This window comes from Anoplolepis gracilipes, chromosome 8 (assembly GCF_047496725.1).
Source record: "Anoplolepis gracilipes chromosome 8, ASM4749672v1, whole genome shotgun sequence".
Classification (NCBI taxonomy): Eukaryota; Metazoa; Arthropoda; class Insecta; order Hymenoptera; family Formicidae; genus Anoplolepis; species Anoplolepis gracilipes.
Window position 1 is genome coordinate 5,425,769 of NC_132977.1, and position 16,007 is coordinate 5,441,775.

At 24.4% G+C, this 16,007-nt stretch overlaps 3 protein-coding genes across 3 annotated transcripts; all 3 read left to right on the plus strand.

Moving 5' to 3' along the window:
- The first annotated feature begins 597 nt into the window (after positions 1–597).
- Positions 598–1,868, plus strand: LOC140668828 (uncharacterized). Its single transcript, XM_072898151.1, has 6 exons — positions 598–614; positions 842–1,003; positions 1,091–1,346; positions 1,477–1,545; positions 1,624–1,713; positions 1,800–1,868. Exons 1-6 carry the CDS (start codon positions 598–600, stop codon positions 1,866–1,868), a joined length of 663 nt encoding a protein of 220 aa, XP_072754252.1.
- Positions 1,869–9,649: 7,781 nt separating this feature from the next.
- On the plus strand, positions 9,650–11,387 carry LOC140668940 (uncharacterized). Its single transcript, XM_072898290.1, has 7 exons — positions 9,650–9,898; positions 10,095–10,256; positions 10,330–10,585; positions 10,730–10,798; positions 10,889–10,978; positions 11,095–11,215; positions 11,313–11,387. The coding sequence occupies exons 1-6, from the start codon at positions 9,657–9,659 to the stop codon at positions 11,173–11,175; spliced, it is 900 nt and encodes a 299-aa protein (XP_072754391.1). The 5' UTR covers positions 9,650–9,656; the 3' UTR covers positions 11,176–11,215; positions 11,313–11,387.
- A 2,563-nt stretch (positions 11,388–13,950) lies between these two features.
- On the plus strand, positions 13,951–14,965 carry LOC140668942 (uncharacterized). Its single transcript, XM_072898291.1, has 5 exons — positions 13,951–14,015; positions 14,098–14,338; positions 14,478–14,546; positions 14,680–14,766; positions 14,849–14,965. Exons 1-5 carry the CDS (start codon positions 14,011–14,013, stop codon positions 14,906–14,908), a joined length of 462 nt encoding a protein of 153 aa, XP_072754392.1. The 5' UTR covers positions 13,951–14,010; the 3' UTR covers positions 14,909–14,965.
- Positions 14,966–16,007: the final 1,042 nt, after the last annotated feature.

The following is a 16,007-nucleotide window of genomic DNA, read 5'->3' on the forward strand; positions in this document are numbered from 1 at the left end:
AAATTAACTGTCAGCAAAACATAAAATATACTTTACATTCTAAACACATGAATTATTAACAAACTACTTTGACGATATATTTAATAAAATTATTCTTTAAAAGAATATTATATATATATATATATATATATATATATATATATATATATATATATATATATATATATACACATAAATATATACACATAAATATTTACATATCTTAGCACATACACACAATGTTATTGAAAAGAAAAGCAGGATTATACTAGCATTACTAGAAAATAAAATTAAAATTCCATATAAGAGCACTAATTATATTTATTTATATTCAAAGTGTATCTCTCCTGTTTTTTTTTTTAGAAATTTAGAAACTGTCTGAGAAAACTTGCTGTTGTAGACATCACACTAGAAAAACTAGGAACAACGATAAATTATCAGCAGCTACATAAGAGAATAATATGGCTCGTTTTAGGATGGCTTGCGATAGTCATATTAATAGATTTCATGCACATTTTAACTTTGAAATATCATTTTAAATATAATACAGCAACAGCTGTTTATCTTGTCTTTATAATTAATTATTGCAGTCATATCAACCTTATTGGTGATCTAACTATGATAAGTATTCTTGGGTTAGTACAATAGATTGTAGAACATATATGTATACATAAAATTGTGTATAAAGATTTTATGTAATAGCAAAATTATGCAAATATAAAAATTTATACATAAATTTTATATGCATGTATTATGACAAACTGTTAAACTTTTTTCAAATTGCTCTTAGATCTTGTACAATATATGTATATATATGTATTTGTTAATAAACGGCATAATTCACATTAGTTTCTCTATATAGATACATAAGAATAAAGTTTGACCAAATCAATGATCATCTTCAGAATATTACAAGTAATGACAATCATGAAATAAAGCAAACTTGGGAAAATCTTCTGTTGCATTCATCTCAATACAGACTTATGAAAATTTCAAGCAATAAATGGATAATATGGATTATAATGTAAGAAATATACGTAACTTTAACAAAAATATGTAACAGTCAACCACATAACATATTTATATAACAAGCCCTAATATTTTATTACAGGCATCTTCATTTGGAATTATGTAAAATAACTCGCAAGATAGACTGGATATTTGGAGTACAAATGACTATCAAAATGGGATGTTACTTTGGTTTTATGGCTATAAATCTTAGTAATCTTTTTGATCTGATACTTTTTAAAAAATGTGTCATAAATTTTAATAACTTATTGATGATAAGTACAAATTTAATCTGGTTTTTTCATAACATTTTAAAACTCTTCATTATTAATTACGTGTGCGAAAAAGTCAGCGCTAAGGTATGATTTTCTATTCCAATTCAAAATATTTATTCAAGCTTCAACAACTAATTTCTTATAAAATAATATTAAGTTTTATATTATTAAATTAAAAGCGTCTTCAATTCTACTTTAGATATTTCAATTTCAGGCAAATGCAACGAAAAATTTTGTTAATAGAATATCGTATTCTACGTATCACATTGAAATGTATGAAAATGTAAGTAAACATTGGTTTATTTAAATCAATGACAGAAAAATAAGAACACATATTAAATAATCAATTATAATAATGTAGATCTCACAATTATTATTACAATTGGTTCAATCGCCATTACGATTTTATGGTCTTGGACTGTTCCAGTTTGGCTTCAAATTCCTTCAAGGAGTACGTGTAATTGTCATGTATAATTATGTATTACAAATAGTTAAATTCATAAATATTTGTAAAAAATATTGTTTTTATCTTTACAGTTTATCACATCTGTTACGACCGTTGTAGTTTTAGTAATACAGTCACAGATCGATAAAAAATCATGTTAAAAGAATTGTAAATAATATAACGTAAAAAACCTTAAATGGACATTGACCTACTTATAATAATCGGTATGTAATACAAACTCTTCTAAATATGTAATTATACTACATGCTATACTAAATTCGAATCATCATTTTTTTATAAGAATATTGCAAGATAAAAAGCCAAAACTTTTTACTTTATTTTTATGTTAAATGTGTTTTTACCTTATTTGTTGCCATAAGACAATTCTTTGCATAAAATTAATATTATATAGAAATTCAATATATTGAATAGAATAATAATTATTATTAGCAAGAAATATCTATGATAATTATTAATTTATAATTATTGATATGATTTATGATTTATTTCTTACATACGTATCTCACTTACTTCTATATATAAACATAGACTGCTAGCAGCAATGTGATCGATGAAGCCAGCTATTTGCAATTGGCTAGAAAATATACATATATATATATAATAGCACTGTACAAATTCTTGAGACAAAAAAATAAAGAAAAAGTATATTAAAAAAAATGTTTATATTTCTGTTATGAATATGTAATGATTATGTACATAATTATGTATAATATTATATATATAATTATTAATAATTTTTACATATCTTACGTAAAAACAAGATATCATTCATTATCTAAAATATTTAAAAATATCGCAGAATATAAATTTTTCAACTGATCGATTATTTCAATAATTGTAAGTGCCCTAGTTAAAATTATATAAAGATACTCTATTATGACTATTTGGTGAAGCTAGTGCAATCATTCAGTCGACAAATGTAGTTCGAAATCGAAACGGTGTACGTAATGATTAAAAGCATTCAAACAGTTTTAACTCCGCTCTTGATAATCAGTTATGTGTTTGGTTTAAGGATTATTGAATTTCCTGTAGGTAATCCAAGAATACGATTTAGTCTGTTATATATGCTATTATTATGGACAATTTATTTTTTCTTATTAAAGTCTGTGACAATATCTCACTTTATTAATGAAGAATTTACTATCGAATATATTATATGCATTGGCCTAGACATTTTGATAACATTATTGTCAATTGTGTGCGGAATGTATTATAATAAGGTATGTATAATAAGGAATGTTAATTTTTCATATTATTCGTATAATAAGCAATTTTGATTGTGTATGTGAATATTTTTGATTTTTGAAATAGCTAGAAAGGTTTTATAATATTTTTTTCGTTTAGCGAAACCAATTATCATAAAAACATGTTATATTCAATATATATTAATGCAATACAAATTATTGATACAAATTTTTTTTCTCGACATATTTAATAATAATTTATTACATAAAAAAAAGAAGAAGATATATAAAATTAATTTTTCCATTCTTTAATTCTTTTTTGAAAAAGTTACAGTTATTAATTAAATAATAATTAAATAAGATTACATTATTAATTATATAAGATCCGCGATACACAGAATTGTTTATTTATCCGCACCACTTTTTTATGACAGAAATTTAGAAATTGTTTGAGAAAACTCAACATTGTTGATAATACATTGCTGAGTATTGGAACAACAACAGATTATCACAAGCTACAAAAAAAATCAATATATCTCATCCTAGGATGGCTCCTAATGATCATATTAACGAACTATGGACTACTATATTGGATGAAAAAAGAGTATGAATACGATATTTTAATAGTTATATATATCCTTTTGATACGACATTATTGTTTTAATATTAACTTAATCAACGATTTGATTATTGCAAGTATTTTTGGGTTAGTACATCTTTTTATGTATACGAAAATTATTTTAACATAATTATGTTTGTGTAAATTCATAAAACTATATTATAATGCATAAAAATATAAGCTTTTTTGAAATTTTTAAGATGCTAATATATTAACACTTGACAGACAATATATGACAACAAATTTTACATTTGCATGTACTTGTTTCATATTAGTTTCCTTTTTTTTTACATTTTTAGATACATAGCACTGAAATTTGATCAAGTTAACCAACATCTTTTAGATTTGATAAGAAAAAACAAATGTGGAATAAAGAGAGCTGGTGCAAATTCTATACACCAACACCATAGATTTCTACAAGCTTCAAACAAATGGATGATATGGATCATAATGTAAGAGAATTTATGTAAATTATATCAATTGTTTTGAACAGTAAAATTTCATATTGCATTTATACACAGACATCTTCATTCGGAATTACGTAAAATAACTTGTGAAGTAGACTCTATATTTGGAGCACAGATGACTTTCAAAATGGGATATAATTTTTGTTGGTTAGCGTTCGACTTGCATGAAATCTTCAGCGTACTGCTCATCAATAATTGTATCAAATCTAGTGAAATAATATACACTATTATAGTGCTAATCTCGCTTGTTCACCATATTTTAAATATTGTCTTTATTAATTATGTATGCGAAACAGTCAGCACTAAGGTATTAATACTGGAGGCTCAAAGTGTATTTAACTAGAATTTTCTTTTAACAATTATCTAATTATTAAATAATACTAAGATTTATATAATTTTTATGAATTAAAAAATTATTCAAGTTTTATTTTGCATACCATAATTTCAGGCAAATGCAACAGGAAATTTAATAAATAAAATGCCGTACTTTACTTGTGACGTAGAAATTCGTGAAAATGTGAGTTTTAATATTAATTTTTTTGTTCAAATTATTAAAATAAATCATAATTTAAATAAAAATTATAAATGTTTACATTAAATAATTTATTATATTAATATAGATATCACATCTTCTATTGCAAATAACTCTAGCGCCAGTCAGATTCTACGGAATTGGACTTTTCCAATTTGGCTATACATTTCTTTATGGGGTATATTGTAAAATGTCATAATTATCTATTACAAATAATCGTATACATAATAATTGTTTAAAAATAGGAATTAATATCTTTTAGTTCACCTCATCAATTACAACTGTTGTAGTTCTACTAATTAACAGAGGTGCATAAATAAGCAAACTTTTTAAAGAAATAATGATTATTACATAGTAATAATCCAACGCTGTATAAATAATTTAAGGGAATTTTGATATATAATGTTCAGAATGTAATATTGTATATAAAATAATTTCATTATATTCCTAACATAATTATATATTTCTGGAGCTATAAAAATTTTAACAATGTTATAAAAAGATATGATAAAAGATAAATTATATACATATATGTGTGTATATTGTATGTACAGTTTATTTTTAGCATAAATATAAAATCGTAAAATATAATTTTATCAGGAGATACACCTTTTACCAACATTGTGATAAAAAATATCTTACTAAATATTTCTTATATTCATATTATGTTATCATTACATTTCTAGTTTAATGAATAATGAGTAAAAGGTGATATATTTATTATATCATTCCTTGGTGGAAGGATCATCATTTCATGGTAGAATAAGGATCAGTCATGGTAAAAATAATAGCAGTAATAACAGTAGATTGATTATTCCAATATCCATAAGTGCCTCAACTGAAATTACAAAGATCCATTATTGTTACTGTTACAAAACAGCAAAAACGCACATCTGGTTGATAAAAAAATACAGTTCGCAACGATGCGCGCAATAACTAACAACATTCGGATTGTTTTAAGACCTCTTCTGATAATTAGTTTTGTATGTGGTTTAAAAACTATAAAGTTTTCTAAACATCATTCAAGACCATGGTACAGTTTTACGTACATACTCCTACTATGGTCGGTTTATTATTTTCTCGTCAAATATACAATAAGATCTGACATTATTTATAGTACCATTTTTCAAATTTGTTTTCACCTACATTTGTTTGTAATATTAGTGTCAATTGCTTTTGGACTGTATCACGATAAGGTAAGAAAATCGCAGTAGGGACGCTTAACAATTTCGATTGTATTTAAAAATGGTATGGCGCTGCAGTATTTAAAATAGTAATTACACATTCTTAATTTATAATTTCTTATATTATTTGTCTCGCATAAAAAGTTATCATAAAAATATAAAATATACTGTACTTATTATTACGTTAAGTTATTAGAAAAATTTTTGTTTTCAATATATTTAATAAATTATATTTTAAAATAAATGAATAACATTTATATATATATATATATATAAATATCCTTCTCTTGTTATATCTCTATATAAAATAAGATAATTAAGCTCTAGACATAAGAGAGTTAAAATTAGAGTTAAAATTTTTGAATTAGCATTAATTATTTCTGCACTGCTCATTGCTTCTCTTTTTATATCAGAAATTTAAACATTGTCTGAAAAAACTTACTATTGTGGATGACACACTGGAAAAACTTGGAATGACAACAGATTATCAGAAACTGCATATGAGAACAGTATGGCTTCTCTTAGGATGGTTTGTGGTAGTCGCATTACTGACTTTTCTAGAGGTCATATGGTTGAAAAATCAATATAATTATAATAATGCAAAAGCTATTTATATAACTCTTGTGATGAATTACTGCAGCTATGTTAATTTTATCAACAACCTGATTTTTATAATTATACTTCGGTTGGTATATCTCTATATTTTTATATTGTTAGAAAAATTAATCTATAGCAGATTCAAAAAGCTTTTTATATCAATGAATATATTATATACATCCAAGTATAAAAATATTAATCTTACTTTAAATCTTTTTATAATTTTAATATAATGTACATGTGCATATAACATACTAATATTAGTTTAAATATCTAATATACATATAAACACACATTAATCTATTTTATATTTAGATATATAGGATTAAAATTTGATCAGATTAATCAATACCTTCTGGATTTAACAAAAGATAACAAATACAGACTAAAACGAGTTTGCGAAAATTTGATGTCACTTTCACAGAAACGCAAATTCCAAAAGATTCGAAATAGCAAATGGATGATATGGATTATAATGTAAGATAATTTATATAAATATCATTAATATCGCAGTTATAACCTCCTTGATTCTAATATTATGTTTACATTTTTTAGACAGCTTCATTTAGAGTTACGTAAAATATGTCGTGAGATAGATTTGATATTGGGAATAGAGATAACAATGTTCACGGGATGTTATTGTTTTTGGTTAGCACAAGGTCTTCATGAAATTTTTTTCACAACATTCCTCAACGATTATGTGAAAGATAGAATAGAGTATCTTATCTTCATTTTATTGTGGTTTTCTATTTTTTTCTGTAAACTTTTCTTCATTAATTTCATGTGTGAAAGGATTAGCGTTAAGGTATTTATAACAAATTTGTTCAAATTTGCTTATTTAAAATTTTAATTTTACTATATATTTAAATGTTACACAATATTTTTAATTCTAATTGACTAAATTATAAAATAAATTTTAATTATACATTTATATACTAATTTTAGGCAGACGCAACAGGAGATTTAATAAATAGAATATCATATTCCATTTATGATGTTGAAATCCGTGAAAATGTAAGTCTTAAAATGTGTTTATTAAACATTACTAAAACATTAATTTAATTTAAAATAAAAAGAAAAAACCAAGAATAGATATATATTAAATAATTTAGTATTTTAAAATAGATTTTGCAGTTTTTATTACAAGTAACTCAAGGGCCAGTTAGATTCTGCGGGATTGGACTCTTTCAATTTGGCTACAAGTTCTTGTACAGGGTAATGATTATATATATAAATATTTATTATTTAAGCACTCATTTACAATAAATGTAAAACACGAAAATTTTTTATTCTAGATCTTCAAATATATTGCAACCGTTTTAATTATATTAGCACAAGATTCCACGAATAAGTAGAAATATACGATTAACCTAATCTAAGCATTCTCAAAAAGTCATATCTAATCTAAGGAAGTAACTGTTAAGGATATGAACAAAAAAAGTTTGAACCACGATTTTAATTCTATATTAGTGCTGCAAATCAATATACATTTTTACAAGAATTGCTTTAAATTTAAAAAATTAGTTTTTATACTCTATTCTTATGTCTCTATCTATTATCCGCAATCTTCTGTTCTTCTCCATAAAAACTATTTTTCTAAATATTTCTCTCTCTCTCTCTCTCTCTCTCTCTCTCTCTCTCTCTCTCTCTCTTTCCTCTTTCTTTTATATTTACATTATTTTATTATTATATATTATCAGTTGATACTTTAAAATTGACATTATTATATTTGTTACTTGAATGTTACTTTAGTGTTTTTAATCACGTGTAATAACATCGTATAATCGTACAAGCAAAAAAATAAAGAATAAAAATGCCAAAAACATGATCAATATTTACGTTATAAACATATTTACTTCGTGTCACTTGATATGTTCAATCAGCCTTTCTTTAGTATTCACTGTATATAAAAGTCAATATGTCGATTATATTTCATTATATGTAAATGTTGTAACTAAAATTATAAAGCTCCACTATTATTATACACTTTAGTTAATATATTCCTTTTTTTTTTCTTTTTTTTTTTCTTCTGCAAACTTTTCTTCATTAATTTCACATGTGAGAGCATTAGCGTTAAGGTATTTATACAAGTGTGTTCAAATTCAAAATATACTTATTTAGAATTTTAATTTTAATACATATTTAAATGTTACATAATATTTTTAATTCTAACTGACTAAATTAAAAAATAAATTGTATTTTACATTTATTTTGCAATTTAATATTTATCATTCTTACAGGAACGACTTTAAATTAAAAAAAAATTAATTTTTATATTTTCTTTTTGTCTCTATCTGTTATCTGTAACCTTCTGTTCTTCTCCATAAAAATTACTTATTAGATTTTTTTCTTGTCTCTCTCTTTCTTTCTTTCTGCCTCCCTCTTATTTTTCTTTTATATATATTTATGTTACTTTATTTTTATATATTATCAGTTGATATATTAAAATCGATATTATTACATTTGTTACTTGGTAGTGTTTTTAATCACGCGTAATAACACCGTATAACCGTACAAGCAAGAAAATAAATAATAAAAGTGGCAAAGACAACATCAATGTTTGATCAATGTCGAAATATATTTGCTTCGTGTTACTTGATATGTTCAACCAGTCTTTTTTCAATAATTCATTGTATGTAAAATTCAACATATTGATTATATTTCATTATGTATAAGTGTTCTAATTGAGATTACAAAGATCCACTATCATTACGTTTCAGCTTAATAACAAAGAAAGTAGAATTCGCAATCGAAACGATACTACCATATAATGAAGAGCATTCGTGAGGCTTTATCGCCATTATTTATAATCAGTTATGTGTCTGGCTTAAGATTATGGATTATTGAGCTTCCTATAGATCATTTAAGACCATGGTTCAGTATTTCGTATATGTTGTTATTTTGGTCAATTTATTATTTCTCCTTAAAAACAGTAATATTTTATACACTTGATATATCCTATTCTACCGAATACCTTATCTGTTTTTGGCTAGACATTCTTACAACATTATTGTCAATTGTATTTGGAGTGTATCATAATAAGGTAAGATAATCTTGATATATATTTTTATTATGTATAATATTTATTAACATATCAATATTTTAATAGAGAGAAACAACGCTCAAGTTATTATGAAATGTTAAATTTATAATTCTCTATATATATTATCTGTTTAGTGAAACAAGCTGTCTTAAAAACATTCTACGTAATGCGACAGATATAAAATATAAGTTATTATTATTGATATATGAGATCGTTAAATTTTCAATGCAGCATTAATTTTGTTCACTCTTTGAACTGTCTTTTTCTGTTAGAAATTTAGTAATTGTTTGAAGAGACTCGACATGATCGATGACACACTTCTAAAAGTTGGAATAAAGACAAATTATCACAAGATTTATAAAAAATCATTGTGGCTTGTCTTAGGATGGCTAATAATAGTCATTTTCATGAATTATGGAATGGCACTGTGGATGAATACCGAACTTAACTATAACATATTAGCAGCTATGTGTATTTTTTTAATGAGAAATTATTTTACTTATATTAACATTCTCAACGATTTGATTATTGGAAGTATTCTTGGGTTGGTACATTCTTTTATACATATACACAAATTACTGTAACAGTCTTATGTGTATAAATCAACTCATATATATAATTCATGAGTCACTATATTATTATATAGCTTTCTATTCAGAATTTTTCAGAATGTCAATGTATATGATATATAAACAATACATGTGATATATCATTATTCGTTAGTTTTGTTTTATATTTAGGTACATAAGATTAAAATTTGATCAAGTCAACAGATATCTTCTGAATTTATCGAAAGATAACAAATTCCAAATTGAATGGGCTTCGGAAAATCAAGTGCTACTGTCACATCAACACAGGTTTCTAAAATCTCCAAGTAACGAAAGGATGATATGGATTCTAATGTAATAGTTTATGTAAATTCCATCAATCGTGATTATTTTACACAATAAAATTTAATATTACCTTTGTATACAGACATCTATATTTGGAATTACGTAAAATATCTTATGATATAAATTCGATATTTGGAACACAGATGACTTTTAAAATGGGATGCTATTTTTTTTGGTTAGCGCTCGACTTGCGTGAAATATTCAGTTTGATACTTACTAACAATTTTGTAAAAGATAATATAAGAGTACTGTACACTATCACAATTCTACTTTGGATTCTTTTGGACGTTTCGAAACTCTTTCTCATTAATTACATGTGCGAGACAGTCAGTGCAAAGGTATTAAATGTTATTAATCTTTTTTTTTCAAAAAACACTTATTTGAAATTGTTTTTCAATTACTTGACATTTAATAGAATATTATTTATATGACTAAATTTTAAAAGCAACGTTTCAATTTTATATTCAATATTTCAACTTTAGGCAAATGCAACAGGAAATTTAATAAATAGGATGCAATATTTCACTTATAATATCGAAATTCGTGAAAATGTAAGTCTTAGAATAAATTTACTAAAATAAATATTTTTAAGTTTAATTAGATACAAGAATCAAAAAATATTGAATAATTTATTAATGTAGATATCACAACTTTTACTGCAAATGACTCAAATGCCAGTCAGATTTTATGGAATTGGGCTTTTCCAATTTGGCTACAAATTTCTTCAAGGGGTATGTAAATGTAATATACGTAATGTATATGTATGTAAAAATATCATATAACTATCTACTGAATAATTAAATCCAGAATAATTATTTTTAAAATAAGGAATTATAATGTCTTTCAGTTTAGTTCATCTATTACAACTGTCTTAGTTTTGTTGATACAAAAGCATATAAATAAGCAGACATCTATAAAAAATGAATAACGCACAACTTAAATAGGCGTTGACAAATAATATTCTAAATGTAAATTAATCTCTTTTTGCATGTTTTTAACAATTATACTACTATACATATATTATAACATATACTTGAGTTAGAAATTAACGTGTTCATATTCCAGAAAGATGTTCTACAATAAATCATTCCTAACAAATGTAAATGACTCTGAAACAGATGTCAGGAAAGAAACATTTAACATCATTTTTTTACATATATTTTATCATGTATATTATGCTAGAATTAATATAATAATTGTCATAAAAATTATTGTTACTATAAAAATTATAACAAATTAAAAAAGTTAACTTTGTATTCTCTGTTTTTACGTTATCTCCTCTTATATTTTTTTCATTTATGGTATAAAAGCAATTTTATATATCAAAAAAAATATTTTTTACGATGACATTAAAGAAAAACCTGTTACTAAAATTTCTTCTCTCTCTCTTTCTCTCTCTCTCTCTCTCTCTCTCTCTGTTGCAATCATACTAATTTATTATTACATCGTCAAAGATAATACCGATTAAAATCAATAATAGGAAAATGTGAAGTAGAACGGCACCGCGGGGTACAATGGTGCAGAGTCAATATCTTTGTACAGAGATGCTACCATGTCATGAAATATGTTGCAATTATTGCTATTAGGTGTCTCTTTCTGCGTGCTGTTATCAGTTGTTTTTAATATTTTTAGTTGAAAGTTGTTATAAATTATTTAATGCACTTGCTGTGCTCTCCGCGACTGAGTTGTAATTCTTCGATATATTTACATAAGGTAAACAATAATAAAATTCTATTTTTTATTACCGTAAATACATTTACGTTTTAAAATAATCTTTTCTTATTAATTTCATATTACGTCTATGTAAATATTGATTAATTATAATTTTTTATATGATCAAAAGTAAATAAATACATTTTGAGGCTTAATGAAATATTAGCCCACGAAATGTTGTACTTTTTATTTTTATACTAGAGAAAGAAAGAGAGTATACATAGATGCTGTCTTTCAAAATTAATACCAAAAATTATTACATTAAAGAATATTTTTCCATGTTTTAAAGAAAAAAATACTTATTATAACAAGAGAATTGTTTTTATTTATTAATCTATAGTTATTATTTAAAAATACAAATCTATATTCTTATGTTCTATATATCATATTATAATATACAACTTTTAAGAAGTTTTAGACATCAATGTTAATGAAATAAACAAGTTTCGGAGGTAGTCCTTATACCCCACATAAAAAGCTTATCACGAAAATCTAGGCTTTTACTAAATCAATAATCTCGTCTATTTAAACTATTATTTTATAATAAACTTATGTTTTTTCTTATAGTGGATATTCCAAAGAATATTTTTAGTAAAGAAAAGATCGATTTATTTTTTTTTAATATGTTAAAAACTTGCTGAATGCTCAAGTTGGCCGTTCTACCCCACGTTCCCCTACAATAAATTACAATATTACATTATCATATCTCATTACGGGATGCTTTTAATCATGTGCCATAGTACAATCGTAAAAGTAGAAAAATAAAAAATAAAAAAGTTCCAAAAACACATTATTTGGATTCTAAACACTTATATGTACTTCGTTTGAAAACGTGATGTTCAACTCTGTTTCTATAGCTTGCAATATGTAAAATTCAATATATCGATTATTTCATTATATACCTATATATATGAATGTAATGAATAAAATAATAAAAATTTACTTCCATTACGTTTCAGCGAAATTACTAGTAACGAAAGTGCAGTTCAGAATTGCTTACGTTATGAGCATCCGAAAAATTTTATTGCCATTATTAATAATCAGTTATGTGTGCGGTTTAAGAGTGATCAAGTTTTCCGCAAGTGTTCCGATACAATGGTTTGGTTTTTTGTACATGTTGCTATTTTGGTCATTATATAATTTTTTCCTTATATATGAAGTAATATTTTATACAACTCATTCCTCTATCTTATATCACATTTGGTTTGGAGTTAATACATTTATAGCGTTATTGTCAATTATCATTGGAGTGTACTATGACAAGGTAAGATAACGTAGAAAAATATGAAGCTTTAAAGTTCAAAATCACTAATTGTAGATTGAACATAACTATTTTTAATATATTTTTGTAACAATAAAAGAACACTGTAATAAATATATAAAAGATTTAGATCATTGATATATTCTAAAATATTAATAAATTAAAATTTTCCTACATGTCTGTGTTAACTCGTTTGATAACATCTCGATATTTTGATACAATTCGGTGTTATAAATACAAATTATTAATTTACTGCGTATTGTTTTCTTTTATATCAGGCATTTAGAAATTGTATAAAGAACCTCACTGATGTGAACGATACATTAGAAAAATTGGGAAAAATATCAGATTACAAATTATATATGAGAACAATATGGCTCATTTTAGGATGGTTTATGATAGCTATATTAATAATTTGTGTAGACATTCGAATTGCCAGAAGTCAAAATCGAAACGGTGCGCCAACTATCTACATTTCTTTTATACGCATTTATTGCGTTCATATTAACATTATCGGCGATTTAACTATAATAACTATGCTTGGGTTAGTTCAATATTTATAAATATACTAGAATATTTGCTTATATTATATTATATTTGCTAAGAATTTCACTAATTTTCTCAACCTTTAGATACGTAGGATTGAAATTTGATCAAATCAACGAATATCTCGAAAAATTAACGAAAGACAATAAACGTAAAATAAAACAAAGTTGGGAACATCCCAGGTTACCTTTTCATCACTCTAGATGTACAAAAGCGCTGAAAAGTGCATATATTATATGGATTATGATGTAAGAGAATTTATATCAATTTTATTAAATTAATTAATTACGGCTATGCTCCTCGCGACAAACTAATATCACGTTTATACAGATATCTTCATTTGGAATTACGTAAAATATCCCGCAAAATAGATTTAATATTTGGAACACAAATGACTATTGAAATGGGGTGTTACTTTGCATTCATAGCGCTGAGTTTTCAACAAATTATAATACATACAATAAGCACCAGTAACAATATACTCGTTATCACCCTATTATTAATAGTGCTCTTCCAATACATTTTCAGACTTTTCTTCCTTAATTATGAATGTGAGAGAGTTAGCAACAAGGTATCAATATTAAAAAATGCTTTTACTTAAAGTTATTTTTGACAATTATTTGACTTAATCAATTATATATGTATATACATATAAATAAGTTTTACGTTAAAAAGTGGCATTAATTTTATTTTACATACTCAAATTTTAGGCAAATGCATCAGGAAATTTTATAAGTAACTTATCATATTCCAATTGTGATGTTGAAATTCGTGAAAATGTAAGTTTTAATATTCGATATACTTTTATTCAAGTTTGAATATATAAAAGAAAGAAATCAGCATATATATGTGTATCAATATATATGTATGAAAACACATTTATATGTCAAATAATTTATTGTATTAATGCAGATTCTACAATTTTTACTCATGACTCAATCACCAATCAGATTCTGTGGGCTTGGACTCTTTCAGTTTGGTTTCAAATTTCTTCAAAGGGTACGTAATAATAATATAATTACACATTATATAACTAATAAAATTTATGAAAAATATATTTAAAAAACTATTTTTTTTATAGTTTGCTACATCTGTTGTCACCGTTTTAGTCATATTACTACAAGCGTACATAAATAATTAAAAATTAAAAAAAAATTTTTTTAACAAACATAAAAAATATGACAAAAACAATATAATTCTATCAGCATATAATATTCAATACTAAACTACCTAACACTTTATAAAACATATTATTTATCATATAAGATTCCGTACGAAAAAAATTTATATGATTACATGACATAATGTGACGTAACCTGAATATATTTCTGACAATTAAGCTATTTCTGACAAAGTAAACCATTTGCTTAGAAAAGCGTGAATATATTAGTGATATTATTAAAAAATCATTTCTTTTTTTAGTTATATTACAATTTTTCGACTCATTTTGTATACTTAATTATCTTATCGTTTAGAGAAAAATGTTGCAAAATAAAAAATAAATAGTTCTTATGTTATTTTTATATCAATTTTGTTTTTTTACTTTATCTTTTTTTACTAAAATTAATTTTTATGTAAAATCTTTTTATTCTTTAATTGAATAATATTTCTACAATTATAACAAAAGCAAAATTTTGTGATTACATTTATATTTTCTTATCATTAATTAAAATTAAATGCCTTATCTGTTGTTATGTCATAATATTTTTTAATGTGTGTTATATAAGTTATTAAATTATAAAGTATTAAATAAATTTTCAAATAAAAAAATTTTTAAATAAAAAAAAACTGTATCAAGAAAATAACGTTCATATTTGCATTATATTTCATTGTTTCAAAAACAGACCATATACATAGGACATATAATGTCTTTAATTTAACTTGTTTAAATATATCGCGGCATATAAACTTCAGCATGTCGATTATTTTAATTTTTAACCCTCAAACTGAACACGTTATTTGTGTCCGCTTCAGATTTAGATTCGCCAGCATTTTGTACTGAATGAACTGTTTAAATTGTCCTTTCAGTTATAAGTCCTTTTTGACACAAACTTTTTTTTGGATAAGTTTCCAACCTCGAGATTTTATTAATATTTTTTTAAAACAATAGATTAAAAATAGCACAGACACGAAAGACCCACGTGTTCAGTTTGAGAGTTAATAATCATAAGTATTTACTTAAACAATTACAAAAATCTACTATTATATGTAACTATTTGATGAGACGCCAATCAGCAAAC

Bases quoted from the DNA above. Each gene is read 5' to 3' on its own strand.
- LOC140668828 (XM_072898151.1), top strand. The intron at 1,347-1,476 runs GTATGATTTTCT...TTTCAATTTCAG, and splicing joins GCGAAAAAGTCAGCGCTAAG to GCAAATGCAACGAAAAATTT. The intron at 1,714-1,799 runs GTACGTGTAATT...TTATCTTTACAG, and splicing joins GCTTCAAATTCCTTCAAGGA to TTTATCACATCTGTTACGAC.
- LOC140668942 (XM_072898291.1), top strand. The intron at 14,339-14,477 runs GTATCAATATTA...CTCAAATTTTAG, and splicing joins GTGAGAGAGTTAGCAACAAG to GCAAATGCATCAGGAAATTT. The intron at 14,547-14,679 runs GTAAGTTTTAAT...GTATTAATGCAG, and splicing joins ATGTTGAAATTCGTGAAAAT to ATTCTACAATTTTTACTCAT.
- LOC140668940 (XM_072898290.1), top strand. From the start codon at position 9,657: ATGATCGATGACACACTTCTAAAAGTTGGAATAAAGACAAATTATCAC. The intron at 10,586-10,729 runs GTATTAAATGTT...TTTCAACTTTAG, and splicing joins GCGAGACAGTCAGTGCAAAG to GCAAATGCAACAGGAAATTT. The intron at 10,979-11,094 runs GTATGTAAATGT...AATGTCTTTCAG, and splicing joins GCTACAAATTTCTTCAAGGG to TTTAGTTCATCTATTACAAC.